The sequence below is a fragment of the Neoarius graeffei genome, chromosome 28 (genome assembly GCF_027579695.1).
Source record: "Neoarius graeffei isolate fNeoGra1 chromosome 28, fNeoGra1.pri, whole genome shotgun sequence".
Taxonomy (NCBI): Eukaryota; Metazoa; Chordata; class Actinopteri; order Siluriformes; family Ariidae; genus Neoarius; species Neoarius graeffei.
This window is the reverse complement of record NC_083596.1, coordinates 16,314,585-16,331,598: the sequence shown is the minus strand read 5'-3', so window position 1 is coordinate 16,331,598 and position 17,014 is coordinate 16,314,585. Positions and strand designations below refer to the sequence as shown.

The following is a 17,014-nucleotide window of genomic DNA, read 5'->3' as shown; positions in this document are numbered from 1 at the left end:
CAATGTTCCCCATCTGCTGCTACAGCAGGTTGGGTGCCCAGGATCTCATCCAATAAGGGCAGGAACCTCTGTTTGTTCTGCATCTCCCTCTGTAGTTGGACCGGGGCAAGTCCAGTTAATTTTTCATAGATTGTCCAGATGTTATGAGTGTACAGCTTGTTCACAGCAAGAAGGTTTTGGGTTCAAGCCCAGTGGCCAATTGGGGCCTTTCTGTGTGGAGTTTGCATGTTCTCCCTGTCTGTATGGGTTTCTTCCAGGTGCTCCAGTTTCCCCCATAGTCCAAAGACGTGCAGCTACTCTAAATCGCCCATAGGTGTGAATGGTTATTTCCCAAGCCCAGAAATGGGAGTGTTGTGGCAGAAAGGGCATCTGGTGCAAAACTATGCTCCAGTTAATATGACGTGGATAAATTGGGTCCATGTGGACCCTGACCTGGCGATAGTGCTGGACAAGGAGGAAGAAGAAGAGTCATGTTTACATTTCAACATGTCTCGATCTGTGCTAGCTAATTTTATCACATAAGAAAAAAACTACATTTAAGTAACTTTTAAGTGTTTCAACATGGAAGGAACATATATACTGTACAAGTACCCTATGTTCCTAAGTACCTCAGGTTTGTCTCTTGTGGGCGTGACTTGATCCCCTTTGTTGTAGCCTGTGGCCGTGACCTGCTTTGTTTCTGATAATAATCATAATAATAATAATAATAATTAAAAAAGTCTACTTTTTAGTATCATTTGTAGACATTACTTACTTGGTTTGCTTCTGAACATAGTGTTGGAGTCACCTAGAAATTCTCAAATCTAGGACAATTCAAATTTATAGAAATTTAGGGGAAAACACTTTCTATTCAAGATCTTTCATTTGTCTGAATAGTTTTTTTTTAAATTACAGTCAAACTTGTTTCATTTTTAAGAACTTACTCTGTGTGTGTGTGTGTGTGTGTGTGAGAGAGAGAGAGAGAGAGAGAGAGAGAGAGAGAGAGAGAGAGAAGAGAATGTACTTTTTCTCACTGTCATTTGACCTTTGTATCAGTTGAGCAGTTAGTACTGATGTGAGAGATGAACACTAGTTATCTTCAGAAGTAATCTGAGAGCTCAGGATTACTATATATATATATATATATATATATATCCATCCATTCATCCATCCATTATCTGTAGCCACTTATCCTGTTCTACAGGGCCGCGAGCAAGCTGGAGACTATCCCAGCTGACTAGGGGCGAGAGGCGGGGTACACCCTGGACAAGTCGCCAGGTTATCGCAGGGCTGACACGAAACAAACAACCATTCACACTCACATTCACACCTGTGGTCAATTTAGAGCCACCAGTTAACCTAACCTGCATGCCTTTGGGGGAAACCAGAGCACCCGGAGGAAACCCACGCAGACACGGGGAGAACATGCAAACTCCACACAGAAAGGCCCTCGCCAGCCGCTAGGCTTGAACCCGGACCTTCTTGCTGTGAGGCGACAGCGTTAACCACTACACCACTGTGCCACCCTACCTAAATCTCAATGTTTCTATTGTCATGTTTAATAAGAATAAAGATAGCATCTTGCTTTATCTGGCCTCCATTGTGGAAATTTTTTTTTATTACAATTCAAATGCTTTTGTAAAATTGATTTACATATAAAATAACTACATCATGAAGAATTAAAGCCCCTCCTTCACAGATGAGTGAAAATATTGAATAAATTTCCTATTTTCGATTGCTTGGGTTAAAAATGGCAAGTTATGATGACTGAATTGATTTTTCACTTAAATATGAATAATATGATACATTTTGGGTATTTGATATGGCGAAATAGGACACAATGGAAAAATCAAGAACACACCGGGAAGATGAGAATAACGGCGCTGTTAAAAGAACAGCGACTGTACCGGCTGAAGGTCGCGCGGGTCTCTGCTGCGGCGCGCGAGCAACGGGACATCACTACCGCACCGGACGGAGCGCGAGGCGGGGGCGGGGCAAAATGACTGGCCGTAGATTCTATCAAAAGTTCGATCTAAATTGACCATGGTTGCAAAATATTGGCCAAAAATATGCAAACACTATGAAATATGAAAGTAAGACGAAAATGTTCTATTGCCTTATACTGCAAGACTAAAACAAAATAAAACTGTCAAAACTCACCTTTTCAGTGATAACGTCCGAACAGATCACCCGCATAACAGAAAGACCGCAAATGGAAGCGCGATCAACTTCTAACTGTTGGATTGGAAAATTCCATTCTACACATGCAAATTGTTAATGTGTGTCCTTCCCCGCACACAAATAACACGCTACGGTAAAAAATACACCACAACTCATTTTATAGCTCAGAAATTCATACAAGACCAGCTACCATCGTAACATATTCTGTAAGAAACATATTCTATACCTAACTTTCAGCTTTCATTTTAAAAAACAAAATTGCAGATTTCTAACTAAATTTTTATATGGCGTAGTGATTTTAAGTTCCTACTTTTGGTGAGGTAGTGACCTTGACCCTGAGGCTTTCCGTTTAGATCGAAACACACGATCGTATTGGGTTTGAGTCTGCGGAAAATGGAGTTACAACGGTGATGAAATATTTTGCATGATGTTTTATTACGGTTATGATTATTCTGTGAGCGCACCAATCCTTAGGTGTATAAAGTTACAACTTAAAATACAATTAGTGATAACTGTAGACTTTTCAGTGGACTACAACCTTTTTAAGGGAATGCGATGTAGTCGACCGTTTATCATGTCCCAGATCAAGCCGCCATTTTTCCACAAATTTGCAGAATTTTTGCCAAATTCTGAATATTCACATCAAAGATTTGGTTTTATCTGTATTATTTCTTTCATCATTTTATTTCAAATTAAAACCATCACCATTCAAAACCGTATAGTTTATTGACTGTGAGTATATTTAGTGGGGTACCCACACAGTACCCAGTTTCTGAGACAGACCCATATATATATATATATATATATATATATATATATATATAAATTTATTTATTTGTGTGTGTGTGTGTGTGTTTTGTCGATTTGAAACCAGAAATCACACACAGGACTACTTTTAAAACGACCGTGTGTGTCACTAAGCCTGAGCACTGGAATATTCTGGAAACTTCTCGAATGTCACACCCAAGAGAGAAACCAAAATAGCACTCACAATGTACACGAGCTCCCCCTATGGATTAATATGAAAACTGCACTATGATAGGCTTGCAACTTTAATTTTGCTCTCTTTTATTCATTACACATCCCCATGACATTACCTCTTCTCAAATAAAAGAAGGAAAAAACAATCTCGTGGATAAATGTGTGAAAATCTACATTTTATTCTCTCTCTAGTAGGAAAATTCAGACTCCTTAACAATAGCAAACAGTAACAACTGTTGATATCATTGATCACCACTCGCAGCCCTTCAGCACAATATATCTCAGGCTATATATATCTTAATCATTCAGTTTTTCATTTTGTCATTCATTTATCTATCTTTTTGTCATTTATCTATCGTATTTGTCTGAGGTTTCACCCCTGTGCAAAAAGATCCCGTAACATTATGTTCTATGATCGTTCAATTTCTCATGTGCAATATTTATTTTAGTATATATACAGTATCATTAAATTCATTCAAATTTTTGCAATATTTTAGTATACATTTTTGTTTTCAACCTTCATTACTCAGTGTCTTACTTTTCTTCTACTTAATCAATAAATCAATAAAGTTCAATAAAGTTTATCTTACCTTAAATTCTGTCTAGTGGGAAACTACAGGCTCAAAATTTGCCTTGGTTGAACATTTAAAACCCACGTTTAATTTAATCTACTTTATATCCCAACATGTAGTGAATATATATATATATATATATATATATATATATATATATATATATATATATATATATATATACGTATGCATATACTAGTACTGTATATATATGTATATAAGGAATAAAACATGACAGGGTGATGATGGGGTGTGCTGTTATAGAACAGTAATCAGTGGCAGGGTAATGTGATGCTGCTGACATGGCACGGTGTCACTGTTACCATTACACAGCTGATTATTTTCCTATAACAGCATCTAAGCAAATGTTTTCATCCTCTTATACCACAGCAATTTGCCAATGCCAGCAATCTGATTAAAGATAAACTTACCATATTTTTACCCATTTCAGGTACATGACTTGCAGCCAGAACTACTATCAGACCTGCTGTTAAAGAAAATTAATGAACAATTTCAGATTAGATTTTTTTTTTTGTGAAGTAGTGAAGGCTAACCCATGCTTCCTCTGAGACACATGAAATCAGTCAAGTGCATCTTTCAGACTGCTGTTCATAACACACTTGGGGGAAAGCGCTATCCGCCCTCTTCCACATACATGATCTCACAGACACTAGTCTCTGCACAAGAGTGCAAACGCATTTCTGTTGCACCACAGAGTTGGGTCTTCAGCAACACTGTAGTATAAAGAAAGATATCAACTTGGATTCATCTTGACCAACACATATTGACACACTGGAGACATTAAACTATACTAAACAACAACAACAATGACCTGGACTTAGAGTTATGTAGGTATTTACATTAAGTGTCAGTTGTAACTCCAACTGACATGCCATTAACCAACTCATTAGCAGACCCTTTAAAGATTGTATTGTAACAAATCCGGTAGTTGTATCAGTATTATTATATCAGTAAGGTTTACGTACTTTATTCAAACAGGATGTAAATAGTTATGAAGCTCTTTATAGCCACTATAAAATGGCTGATATGAAATAAAAACATCCTATGACACTAGCTTTATCTACAGGCTTTCAATAACAAATAGAGCAACTCATTTAGAGCTTTACAAACCTACAACAAGCTATCAGTTACAACCGTAAGAGAAAAAAAATAGCCTCAATGAGGACGTACCTCACTGAGAACATACCTCATACCGGCCACAGTTGTTGTGTGTGAGTTTGAAATCTGATCAATCCTGTAGGAGGAGTAGCAATTTTTGTGAAATTGCATATGACCCCTGTGTAGCCGCATCCATGGCAGATGGCACCACCTGGTGAACAACTCTTGTTGGAATGTGTCTTTAGAGTCTTCTCTATGAGTTTCAGTGAAAACATCTTAGCAATTTATGAACAGTAGTGTTTGGTGTGACGAGTCACCCAAACTTTTCAAACGTCCATAAAATCATAAATATGATAAGTCATGCCACTGTCTTGATAACTTTTATACAAACCAACCTGGGGAACATTCCATATGAGTTTGATCAAAATCTGATCAATCCTGTAGGAGGAGTAGCAATTTTCATGAAATTGCACATGACCCCTGTGTAGTTGCATCCATGGCAGGTGGCACCACCTGGTGAACAATTCTTGTTGGAATATGTCTTTAGAGTCTTCTGAGTGAGTTTCAGTGAAAAAATCTTAGCAGTTTATGAACACTCGTGTTTGGTGTGATGAGTCACCCAAAATTTTCAAATACCCATAAAATCGTAAATATGACAGGTCACGCCACTGTCTTGATAACTTTTATACAAACCCACCTGGGGAACATTCCATATGAGTTTGATCAAAATCTGATCGCTCCTGTAGAGGGAGTAGCAATTTTCATGAAATTGCACATGACCCCTGTGTAGCCTTATCCATGGTAGGTGGCGCCACCTGGTGAACAACTCTTGTTATGTCTTTAGAGTCTTCTGGGTGAGTTTCAGTGAAAACATCCTAGCAGTTTATGAATAGTAGTGTTTGGTGTGACAAGTGTAACGCTGCAGCTTTTTTGTGCTGGGTTCGTCACTAGCCCTCTTGGTCTGCCAGTGTTTTGACCTCTGTTTTGTGTTTGTCTCTCGGCTACCAGGGGGAGCTCTAGGGCTCTGATGACATGACTAATTGGTGGCATAATTAGGAGCCGGATAAAATCTGGACCTCCCAGTCCGTGAGAGGAAGTCATGACACAAGTCACCCAAAAATTTCAGACGCCCATAAAATCGTAAATAGGTGGTGCCACTGTCTTGACAAGATTGTGGAAGTGGAAGATTGTATGTGAGTTTGATCAAAATCCGATCAATCCTGTAAGAGGAGTAGCAATTTTTGTAAATTGTGGATGGACGATGGACAACTGACAGACAGGTGACGCGTGATCGCATAAACTCATCTGGCCTGGCCTGCGCCCGGATGAACTCATCTCATCTCATTATCTCTAGCCGCTTTATCCTTCTACAGGGTCGCAGGCAAGCTGGAGCCTATCCCAGCTGACTACAGGCGAAAGGCGGGGTACACCCTGGACAAGTCGCCAGGTCATCACAGGGCTGACACATAGACACAGACAACCATTCACACTCACACCTACGGTCAATTTAGAGTCACCAGTTAACCTAACCTGCATGTCTTTGGACTGTGGGGGAAACCGGAGCACCCGGAGGAAACCCACGCGGACACGGGGAGAACATGCAAACTCCGCACAGAAAGGCCTTCGCCAGCCCCGGGGCTCGAACCCAGGACCTTCTTGCTGTGAGGTGACAGCGCTAACCACTACACCACCGTGCCACCCCCCGGATGAACTAAAAAAAATAAATAAATAAAAAATTAAAAAAACCAGACCATGTTTCAGGTTTCCACTGGAATATACTTTATTTTCTGTCGAATAATAACTAGTACACTACATCTACTGACTTCTACATAGTCCCATGATAAGCGCTCTATGATCTCGTTACTGAAAAGGGTGTTGATCCACATGAATGAATGAAGGATGACTCCAAGAACACTGACAAAGGTGTGAGCAAGAGAGGAGAGGAAGACTGTGAGCATGTTTCCCTGATTGCATCATCAACTCATTTGTCAAATTCACTAAAAGTCATACAGGGATAGAAATATGAGCATGTTGAATTTATGGGGAATCTGAATTGAGACTTAATCGAAGGGATGAGAGGCAGGGAGGCAGAAACTCTTCTGAGATCTGCTCTTTTAGCCAGTAAATGTTTGATAAAGATTCCTGGATGTGCAAAACGCTGAGGATAAAACAAATAGTGATCTTATCATTAGTCAAGAACTAAGATGAGTTTAGGTTAAGACGGGAAAATCAGATTTCACTTTAAATCAATTTTGAGTTCTTGCTCAAAGTTTTAAAAAAACCCAATCGGATATTTTCTTTCTTATTTAATTTTTTCAATGCAGGAAGCAAAAGGAATTCTTCATTAATGTTTCCGAATGAATAAATAAGCACTGAATAAATACATAAATATCAAATAAATAAGAACAGTTAGGTAAATAAATAATACATAGTTCAATACATACAGTACGATCAAAAAGACGTGTGTGTGTGTGTGTGTGTGTGTGTGTGTGTGTGTGTGTGTGTGTGTCAGGTTTTGCAGCCTGGTTTCAAGGACAGGTACTGACAATAGCAATGATTATAATAGGTAATAACTGTACAGAACTAATACACTAAATTCGTCAAAGCTCTAAATAGATGATACAACCAACTATGCAATACCCACAGCCAAAGAAAGTGGGATTGTGCGTGAACTCATACACTTCTGCATAAAGGTGTATCCGATATGAAACTGTCAATGAGACCCAAGGATAAAGGAGGAGTAGAAGAGAAATGCACAGCCACGTCTGTGTGTGTGTGTGTGTGTGTGTGGTGTTGGCCCGGTGCTTGTATATGAAAGTCTCCTCTGCTGCATCATGCTAACATTTCCACATACAAAGCCTTATGTCATATAGGTTTGGATATACAGTGCATAGTTTACAGCCAGAGCTTGCAGTTTACACCTTCACACGTCAGCATCCTGGTGTACATACGGTATAATACATCTTTTAGAAAAGCACACAGTTCTGTTTTCCACTAGCAAAACATGAGATAAATATCAGTAATAGTAGTAATATCATTAATATCATTATCAGTAATACAGCTTGTGTTTGTTCTCATGTTTGTTTGTTCGTTAGTTGTGTGTCAGTCTTTGGAAGGGGGTTTGGAGAAGAATGTTACAGAATGTATTCACCGTTCACTGAGTCTGTTCACCTTCATTGTCTGTTTGATTACGGTACATTCATCTCAGCTGGTTGCTTCTTCTTCTTCTTCTTCTTCTTCCTTTTCTATACATCTTCTCACTTTTTTTTTTTTTTTGGGGGGGGGGGGGGGGTTGTTTTTGCAACTTGGAAGAATTTCAGGCCATAAAAGTGCTTCAGTTTGTTCGCCTGGCTTTTGGTGCCCGTATACGATATGATCCTGTTTTGTTTGTAACATCACTTTGTATACAGATTGTGAGAATTTCAGATTGCAAACTTGTGTGTGTGTGTGTGTGTGTGTGGTTCAGTCTGTTTCGGATTTCGTGTATTACTTGTATCTGTGTGATATAATCCTCATTTAATCCGATATGCTGCAACAATTTATGGGGTTTAACAAGGTTTTGCTTTTTGCCATCTTCTTCGAGAAGATATAAGAAATCTTCCATAATGTTATCACAGCCATCCTGGCTACGGTAATACCTTTTTAGTTATCATAATTACTTAGTTACCGAAGATACAAGGAAAGGTAGTCTGGAGTGTTTGGACTGTTCATTTCTTTGAATTTCCATCCATCCTTTAATCTCTCTGTTCTTGTAGCCATGGCTCGTCAGAAGCCAGGGCTGTCGTAGCTGCTGTGACTGTAGTAGCTGTATGCCTGACTGGGGCTTCGTGGCCGACTGCTGCTTCTGCTTCTGCTCCGGCTCCTGCTCCGACTTTTACTCCTGCTTTTGCTTCGATTTCTGCTCCTGCTCCGGCTGTAGCTGCTGTAGCTGTCGTAGCTCCGGCTCCGGCTTCGGCTCCGGCTAGAGCTACTGTAGCTGCTCAGAGAGCTGGAGGAAGACGGACTAGGCCTGTAGTACGGTATCGGCCTCTTGCGTGCACTACAGAGAGAGACAGAGAGAGCGAAATATTTAACAGTTATTCCATGAAATCGAGTTGTACATGAGCTGATAGCTGATGAGGCGCATAGCACCGAATCAGCTATAAGCCATGTACGACGAGATTGAGTGGAATAACTGTTTTATTCTATCCACATTCACTGGATTTTGACAAACTGAGCATTTTTATTTTTATGTATAGCAAATTCGATAAATAAAAACTATACAAAATGTCTGACAAAATCATTTCTGCTTAGAATGGAAACAAACCGGCGAAATGACAGGAGCAATTTGTGAAAAATGCGACAGTAATAATTCTTGAAAAATAAAAAAAGATACATTCTTACCATCAAATACTTTATTCCATATTTCATTGCTTTTTTGGGGTTTCATTTTCAAGTAGAGTTTTGATTTCATCCTCGATTGGTTTGGCAACACGCTCTGCCATTTTGGTTTTCTCTACTCACCGTATATGAGCTGATATCCTAGTAGTAGAGTAGCCAATCAGAGCACGCGATTGCTCATATCCAGTGAATGTGGATAGAATAATAGCTGTTAGATATACAGTATATATGAATCGGCAGTCCCACATTATACTAAGTGTCTCTCATACCATAGGCGTGAACTGTATATGCAGCTATAATGTAATTACTGCAGATATGCACTTTTAGAGACAGACTATAGAAGTAAAAGTAAATGTATGTATTATGAAGGTTAACAAAAGGTGAAAAGGTGAAAGTTTGCCTCTTCCATGGGTTCAGGCGTCAAGTAAACACAATTCCAGACAATTAAAAATGAAATGTGTGATTTTCTCAGAACAGCTGGTTAAAGGATATGAAAAAGGCGATAAAGGTCAGTGATAAAGGAAAATCATGGTTGGATTAATTTATTATTAATATCGTAATATATAATATTCAGCCATTTTTATTACTTGTTCGGGATAAAGGTGTATCTGAAAAACCAAAACATATTAAATGTTCTATTGGTATGAAATAAACTTCTTCATTTTGTGCTAAGGGTGTGCAAACTTTGCACTCTGTGACTGTGCATTGGTATAAACTGGTAAACAACAACAATGTTATTATCTATGTAAATTATTAAGGTGTTGCTGATATTATTGGGTTTGCATGGTAAAGAAATGTTGTATGGTAATTATATACACCTCTGACTGTTATGATACAAAGCCCTTACACTGGACACTTCCAAAAATGGTAAATAAATGCTGTTATTCTATCCACATTCACTGGATATAAGCAATCGCGCGCTCTGATTGGCTACTCTACTACTAGGCTATCAGCTCATATACCCTGAGAAGAGAAAAACAAAATGGCGGAGCATGCTGCTGAACCAACCGAGGACGAAATAACAAAACCCCAAAAAATACAAAAAAAAGCAACTAAATATGGAATAAAAGTTTTTTTTGTAAGAACATATCTTTTTTTTCAAGAATTATTATTAGAGCAGTTTTCACAAATTGCTCCCGTCATTTTGCCGGATTGTTTACATTCTTCATGTTTAAGCATTAAAATTTGTTGAATTTTTTTTAGACTGGTTCAAAAGCTCAAAGAAGTTTGAAAATTACAGAACTGAAATGTCAAAGGAAGAATTAAATAAATGTCTAAAGCTATTCTATACCTCGACACGACCGCAAGACAGGACTTTTTGCAAAAAAACAACAACACTAAAGTTAATTCGTGCAGCCATCGATAGGATTTTAAGAAGTCCGCCGAAGCGGAAATTACTTTGTCGGATGTTTTGTATAAAGTTTTTATTTATCGAATTTGCAAAAAATAAAAATAAAATTGTTCTGTTTCTCAAAATCCAGTGACTGTGGATAGAATAAAACAGTTATTCCACTCAATCTCGTCGTACATGGATTATAGTCGACTTGGCACTATCAGCTCATGTACGATTGATTTGGTGGAATAACTGTTACATATTCTAGAGTAACTCCTCTGTAAAAAGGCATACATCTACAGTAAATACTTTATAGTTGCATGTACACTACCGTTCAAAAGTTTGGGGTCACCCAGACAATTTTGTGTTTTCCATGAAAAGTCACGCTTTTATTTACCACCATAAGTTGTAAAATGAATAGAAAATATAGTCAAGACATTTTTCTGGCCATTTTGAGCATTTAATCGACCCCACAAATGTGATGCTCCAGAAATTCAATCTGCTCAAAGGAAGGTCAGTTTTATAGCTTCTCTAAAGAGCTAAACTGTTTTCAGCTGTGCTAGCATGATTGTACAAGGGTTTTCTAATCATCGGGGCAGTCCTGGGGGCGGTCTGATGGGGCAGCCGCCCGGGGCGGCATCGCCGGGGTGGGGGTGGGGGGTGGGGTATACGAGCGCGGGCACGAAAAAAAAAACGGTCCCAAAAAAAAAAGGTCCCCCCAAAAACCCCCCCCCAAAAAAAAACAAGACGGGCGGGGGGGATGAACATTTTGGATGGGGAAGCCCAATACCAAAGTTGTGCATATGACGTCATCAGTGTGTGTGTGTGCCTAACTTGTCGTAGCCCCATAATATGCACAATCCCGCCAGCGGAATGTTGTACTAGTCATCAAAAAGACTTTACTACCATAGTACTACACTACTATGACATTACACAGAGTCTTAAGTAATACATTACGACTTGATCATTGCCATTCTGGTAACAGCAAATTTATAACGGGCCGTGTCCGCGACGTACAACACACGACGAGAAATGTTTAAACGACCATGTAAAGCTGTTAACATTCTGTTGGCTAATACAGAGCCCAATGCGGGGGGGGGGGGCACGAGCGTGGGCACCAGCAGGGGGTTTCGCCCGGGGAGTAAATCACTCTAGGATCGCCACTGCTAATCATCCATTAGCCTTCTGAGGCAATGAACAAACACATTGTACCATTAGAACACTGGAGTGAGAGTTGCTGGAAATGGGCCTCTATACACCTATGGAGATATTGCACCAAAAACCAGACATTTGCAGCTAGAATAGTCATTTACCACATTAGCAATGTATAGAGTGTATTTCTGATTAGTTTAAAGTCATCTTCACTGAAAAGAACAGTGCTTTTCTTTCAAAAGTAAGGAAATTTCAAAGTGACCCCAAACTTTTGAACGGTAGTGTATAGTTTGTGTAACTACACAATCATTAGAGACACTTAAAACAAAATTTCACATGTACTTTATTTGTGACAGAAACAGAGATAATGGTTTTAGATAATGCTGTCGGAGGGAGACATAATGCTGGAATTAGAGTTTAAAGACTGAGTAGCTGTGTGTTAATCAGAGTTAATGCATTCGCCCTCTAGATGGCACTAGTTCTTTCAACCAGACAGATAGAGATGCATAATTTGCTGATACTGTACATTCACGCACACACACATCACTATACCCCCCCCCCACACACACACACACATACATACTGTAGGTCACGTCGAAGCACCCACACTGCTTGTGTTGCTGCCAAGCAAAAAGCTGTTAAGTGGTATAGATACAGATATATGAAATCTTTAATAGAAGTGAGTGAGAAATAGACTCAGGGTTTATCAAGAGGTTTCTACAGAATGATAATCCTTCACGATTATCGTACAGATACCACCTGAAGGGTAAAAGAACATTGATTTGTTCAAAGTTACTTTATATTTTGGTCAATTTTAGTTTGACCATGTAGCTTTAAATGTCAAAACTCAAAACCTCTTGACTTCACCGTTATCTGTTCAGCGTGCTGTAACGTTAGTATTCATCAGATGCCACTAAACACTTAGAGAGAGAATGACAGGGTTAGGATGTTGCTTTTGGTACTGTAATGACATTGTCTGTGTGCTGCTGCTGCTTCACCAAACAGGTTCACAAGGAGACGAGGCCTAGGAGAGTCCCGCTGCTTGGCAACAGTTACCACGGTAACCCTGCCTTCACGTTCCGATGCCCGAGGTCTTCTGAACACCTTCGTACAGGAGTGAAAGTGTGAGCTTGCTTGATTCAACTATGCTGATCCAGAAATACAGGCAACAAATCTCAGCATGGATATATTGCAGGTGTGTAGGTGCTGTTTTACCTGGACAGTTTGTACACCTTGATGAAAAACTGAGCAAAAAAAAAAAAAAGCATTTGTATTATTTGAATTTGTAAGCAAGTTGAAGATGATCTCCAAAAGGCATAAAGTTAAAGATGACCCATTCCCTTTATATTATAAGCAAAAACAATTTTTTTATTTTCATCTTTTACATTTTCAAAATGACAAAAAAGGAAAAGGGCCTGAAGCAAAAGTTTGGGCACCCTGCATGGTTAGTACCTAGTAACACCCCCTTTGGCAAGTATCACAGCTTGTAAACACTTTTTGTAGCCAGCTAATAATCTTTCAGTTCTTACCTGGGGGATTTTCACAAATTTGTCCTTGCAAAAGGCTTCCAGTTCTACAAGTTTCTTGGGCTGTCATGCATGCACTGCTCTTTTGAGATCTAGCCACAGATTTTCAATGATGTTTAGGTCAGGGGACTGTGAGGGCCAGGGCAAAACCTTCAGCTTGTGCCTCTTGAGGTATTCCATTGTAGATTTTGAGGTGTGTTGTGGATCATCGTCTTATTGTAGGACCCATCCTCTTTTTAACTTCAAGTTTTTTTTACAGATGGTGTGATGTTTGCTTCCAGAATTTGCTGGTATTTATTCGAATCCATGCTTCCCTCAATCAATGAAACATGCCCTGTGCCACTGGCTGCAGCACAACCCCAAAGCATGATCGATCCACACCCACGCTTCAGAGTTGGAGAGGTGTTCTTTTCCTGGAATTTGGCACCCTTTTTTCTCCAAACATACCTTTGCACATTGTGGCCAAAAAGTTCTATTTTGATTTCATCAGTCCACAGGACTTGTTTCCAAAATGCATCAGGCTTATTTAGATGTTCATTTGCAAACTTCAGATGCTGAATTTTGTGTCTAGGAAGCAGGAACGGTTTTCTTCTGATGACTCTTCCATGATGGTCATATTTGTTCAGGTGTCGCTGCATAGTAGAACAGTGCACCACCACTCCAGGGTCTGCTAAATCTTTCTGAAGGTCTTTTGCAGTCAAACAGGGTTTTTTATTTGCCTTTCTAGCAATCCAATGAGCAGTTCTTTCAGAAAGTTTTCTTCATCTTCCAGACCTCACCTTGATTTCCACTGTTTCTGTTAACTGCCATTTCTTAATAACATTACAATCTGAGGAAGCAGCTACCTGAAAACACTTTGCTATGTTCTTATAGCCTTTTCCTTTGTGAGCATCAATTATTTTATTATTCAGAATGTGAGGGAGTTGTTTAGAGCAGGGGTTCCCAAACTTTTCCATGCCAAGGCCCCCCAAACAGCATTAGCTTCTGGCCGGGGACCCCCTTTGCAAACCCACAGACAATGCTACAAAATATGTAAAGAAACATCAACTTTTAGAATGTTTTCTCTTACTTTTATTCAATAGTCAATAATTGTTACATTCGTTTAGCATAAGAATATTATTAACTAACGTTTTCAACACAAATATTTTCGCAATGAACAATAAACTTTTCAACAAACTGTTGATAAGAACAGCACAAAAGAAATCAAACCACTCTCAAGTGTGTGTGTGTGTGTGTGTGTGTGTGTGTGTGTCTGGGAGTGACAGACGGTTTACACTAGTGGGGGAGATGGGCTTGGTGTCTCCTACATAGTTTGTCAACCCTGGGCTTAATCTCCGTCAGTGCCATACGCATGTCGTTGTCCACATGTAGACGTGCTCTATGTTTGGTTTTGAGTACCTTTAAAGTTGAAAAGCCAGACTCACACAAGTAGGTTGTTGCAAAAGGGAGAAGGCATTTCAATGCCCTGTCAGCCAAGCTGGGATCATCCTTTCTTACATGTAGCCAGTAGTTAGACAGGGGAAGAGCCTCAAAGTCCATTTTTAAATCCCCTGAGTTTGTCATCTCAATCAGCTCCTCCTGTGACTTTAAGTCCAGACTAGAACCGACACCGGGGGCAAAGGGGTTCCTAACCCAGTTTAAATGTGTGTTTTCGAGGTCAGGGAAATAGTCTTTGAAATATCCTTGGCGGTGCTCCAGGTGGGACTGGATCAATGGAGAGACGGAGCCCAAATCATCACATGACAGCAGCTCCTGGTGAAGTACGTAGTGGGAACATTTCTGTAACTCCCTCCTGGAGCTTGTTTGACCACAGCATGATCTTTTTGGAAAAAGCACGCACTTTGTCTTGCACCTGGAGTATGTACGTGTCACGTCCTTGCATGCTTTGAGTCAGTACATTTAGATGCTGGAAAATGTCTGACATGTATGCAAGTTTGCGGATCCAGGTTGCATCGGTGAACCGATCTGCCAGCTGATGCTTTTCAGATGAGAGGAACTCTGCAACCTCCCTCCGCAGCTCATAGACACGGTTCAAAACTGCGCCCCGTGACAGCCAGCACACGTTAAAGTGAAGCAGCAGCCCCTCAAAACGAGCGCCCATCTCATTACAAAGCAGGGTAAACAGTCTGTGTTTCATGGGACGGGCTTTAATCAAACTCACTACTTGTATAACCTCCTGTAGTACCTGATTCAACTCGTTATCCATCCTTTTTGCAACCAGTGCCTCGCGATGGAGCATGCAGTGTGGTCACTACATGCAGGGCCTTCTGCTTAATGAGAGCGGTCACTCCACTGATCTTCCCGGTCATTACCGTGGCTCCGTCCGAACACCCCCCACACACACAACGGGTCCAGTCCCATCTGTTAGACTCGATGTAATCGTCCAAAACTTGAAAAATGTCTTTCCCAGTAGTTCTTCTTTCAAGTGCTTTACAAAATAGTATTTCCTCCACAAATCTTTCCTGTGAAATAAATCTGATGTACACAAGCAGTTGGGCCTCATTGGATAAATCTGTGCTCTGACCAAATGCTCTTCTTTGTGTCTGAAGAAATCTACTGTTTTTTTCGGCATCTATCGGATGTTTTTGTACCAAGGGACGCTGAAGTTTCGAACGTTTTAAGCACTCGTTTGACAGGGTCTCCAGACAGAGGACGCATTTCGGGCAATCATGGCCATTTTTCTGTATGGCTGTAAAGCCATACTTAATGTACGCTGCCTCATATTTTCGGATTTTAGTTGGCCAGGACTTCTTAGTTTTTTCGCAGCAGTGTCCTCCACAGCAGGGCTGTTGGTTTGTTCCTTCGGTCTCTTCTTCAAAAACCTGTCCATTTTGCGCTAGCAATACGCTAGTTTGAGGAGCAAAGCAGCTTGATAAATGGAGCAAACCGCAACGTCACAGGCAATCGGAGAGATGAGCATAACAAACAACGTTTCGATATGATGTATTATTATTAATAATTATATTTTATAATAATGATTAAAAAACTAATTACAATATATTTAATATATTTTTTCGCAATTTTTTTGTTATCGTCCCTCCAACTTTCTGAGGCCCCCCTAGCATCCCCTGGTGGCCCCCACTTTGAAAACTACTGGCTTAGAGGAGCCCATGGCTGTTGATTTTGGGGACAAGTTTGAGGAGTCAGAGAATTTATACAGCTTTGAAATCTGCATCATTTGACCTTTCCTAACGAAGAATTTCAACAAGCCACAGCTCAATAAGCTAATTAAGGTCTGGAACCTTGGTAAAAGTTACCCAAGAACTCAAATGTATTGGGGTGCCCAAACTTTCGCATGGTGTTCCTTTTCTTTTTTCACTCTCCAATTGTACGAAACAAAAATAATACACAAATCTTGCAGAAAACACTGAAAAGAAATGTATCGTCTTTACCTTTATGCCTTTTGGTGATCAGTTCATCTTCTGCTCGCTTAACTATTCACAGTAACAGACATTTTCAGTAAGGGTGCCCAAACTTTTGCATGCCACTGTATATGATTTTTACCGTATGACTTGAAAGCCGGCAGTAAACAGAGTGGCCACTAGATGTCACTGTATGTGCACATGATAATACAATCACTAAGAAACTCATAACAGCTCTTAACTGTTCTTAACACTTTGTTAGGGATTACAGAATATGGATTACAGAAACCCCTTTGTAAGTCACCCTTCTGGAGGAAAATTTTCTCTTTGACCAGTTCAATTATCCAGATTTCCCATTATCCCGTTTTTGTTTTGTTTTTTTTCCCCCAAAAGATATGCTCCAATCCAACAATCCTGGACTGAAGAAAA

At 39.8% G+C, this 17,014-nt stretch overlaps 1 protein-coding gene across 1 annotated transcript in view; it reads right to left on the bottom strand.

Moving 5' to 3' along the window:
• Nucleotides 1-8,597: 8,597 nt before the first annotated feature.
• srrm3 (serine/arginine repetitive matrix 3) overlaps nucleotides 8,598-17,014 on the bottom strand; it is a 115,935-nt gene continuing 107,518 nt past the window's right edge. The window contains exon 13 of the mRNA XM_060912236.1: nucleotides 8,598-8,871. Within this exon, the coding sequence (XP_060768219.1) occupies nucleotides 8,598-8,871 (274 nt within the window). The remainder of the gene's footprint in view (nucleotides 8,872-17,014) is intronic.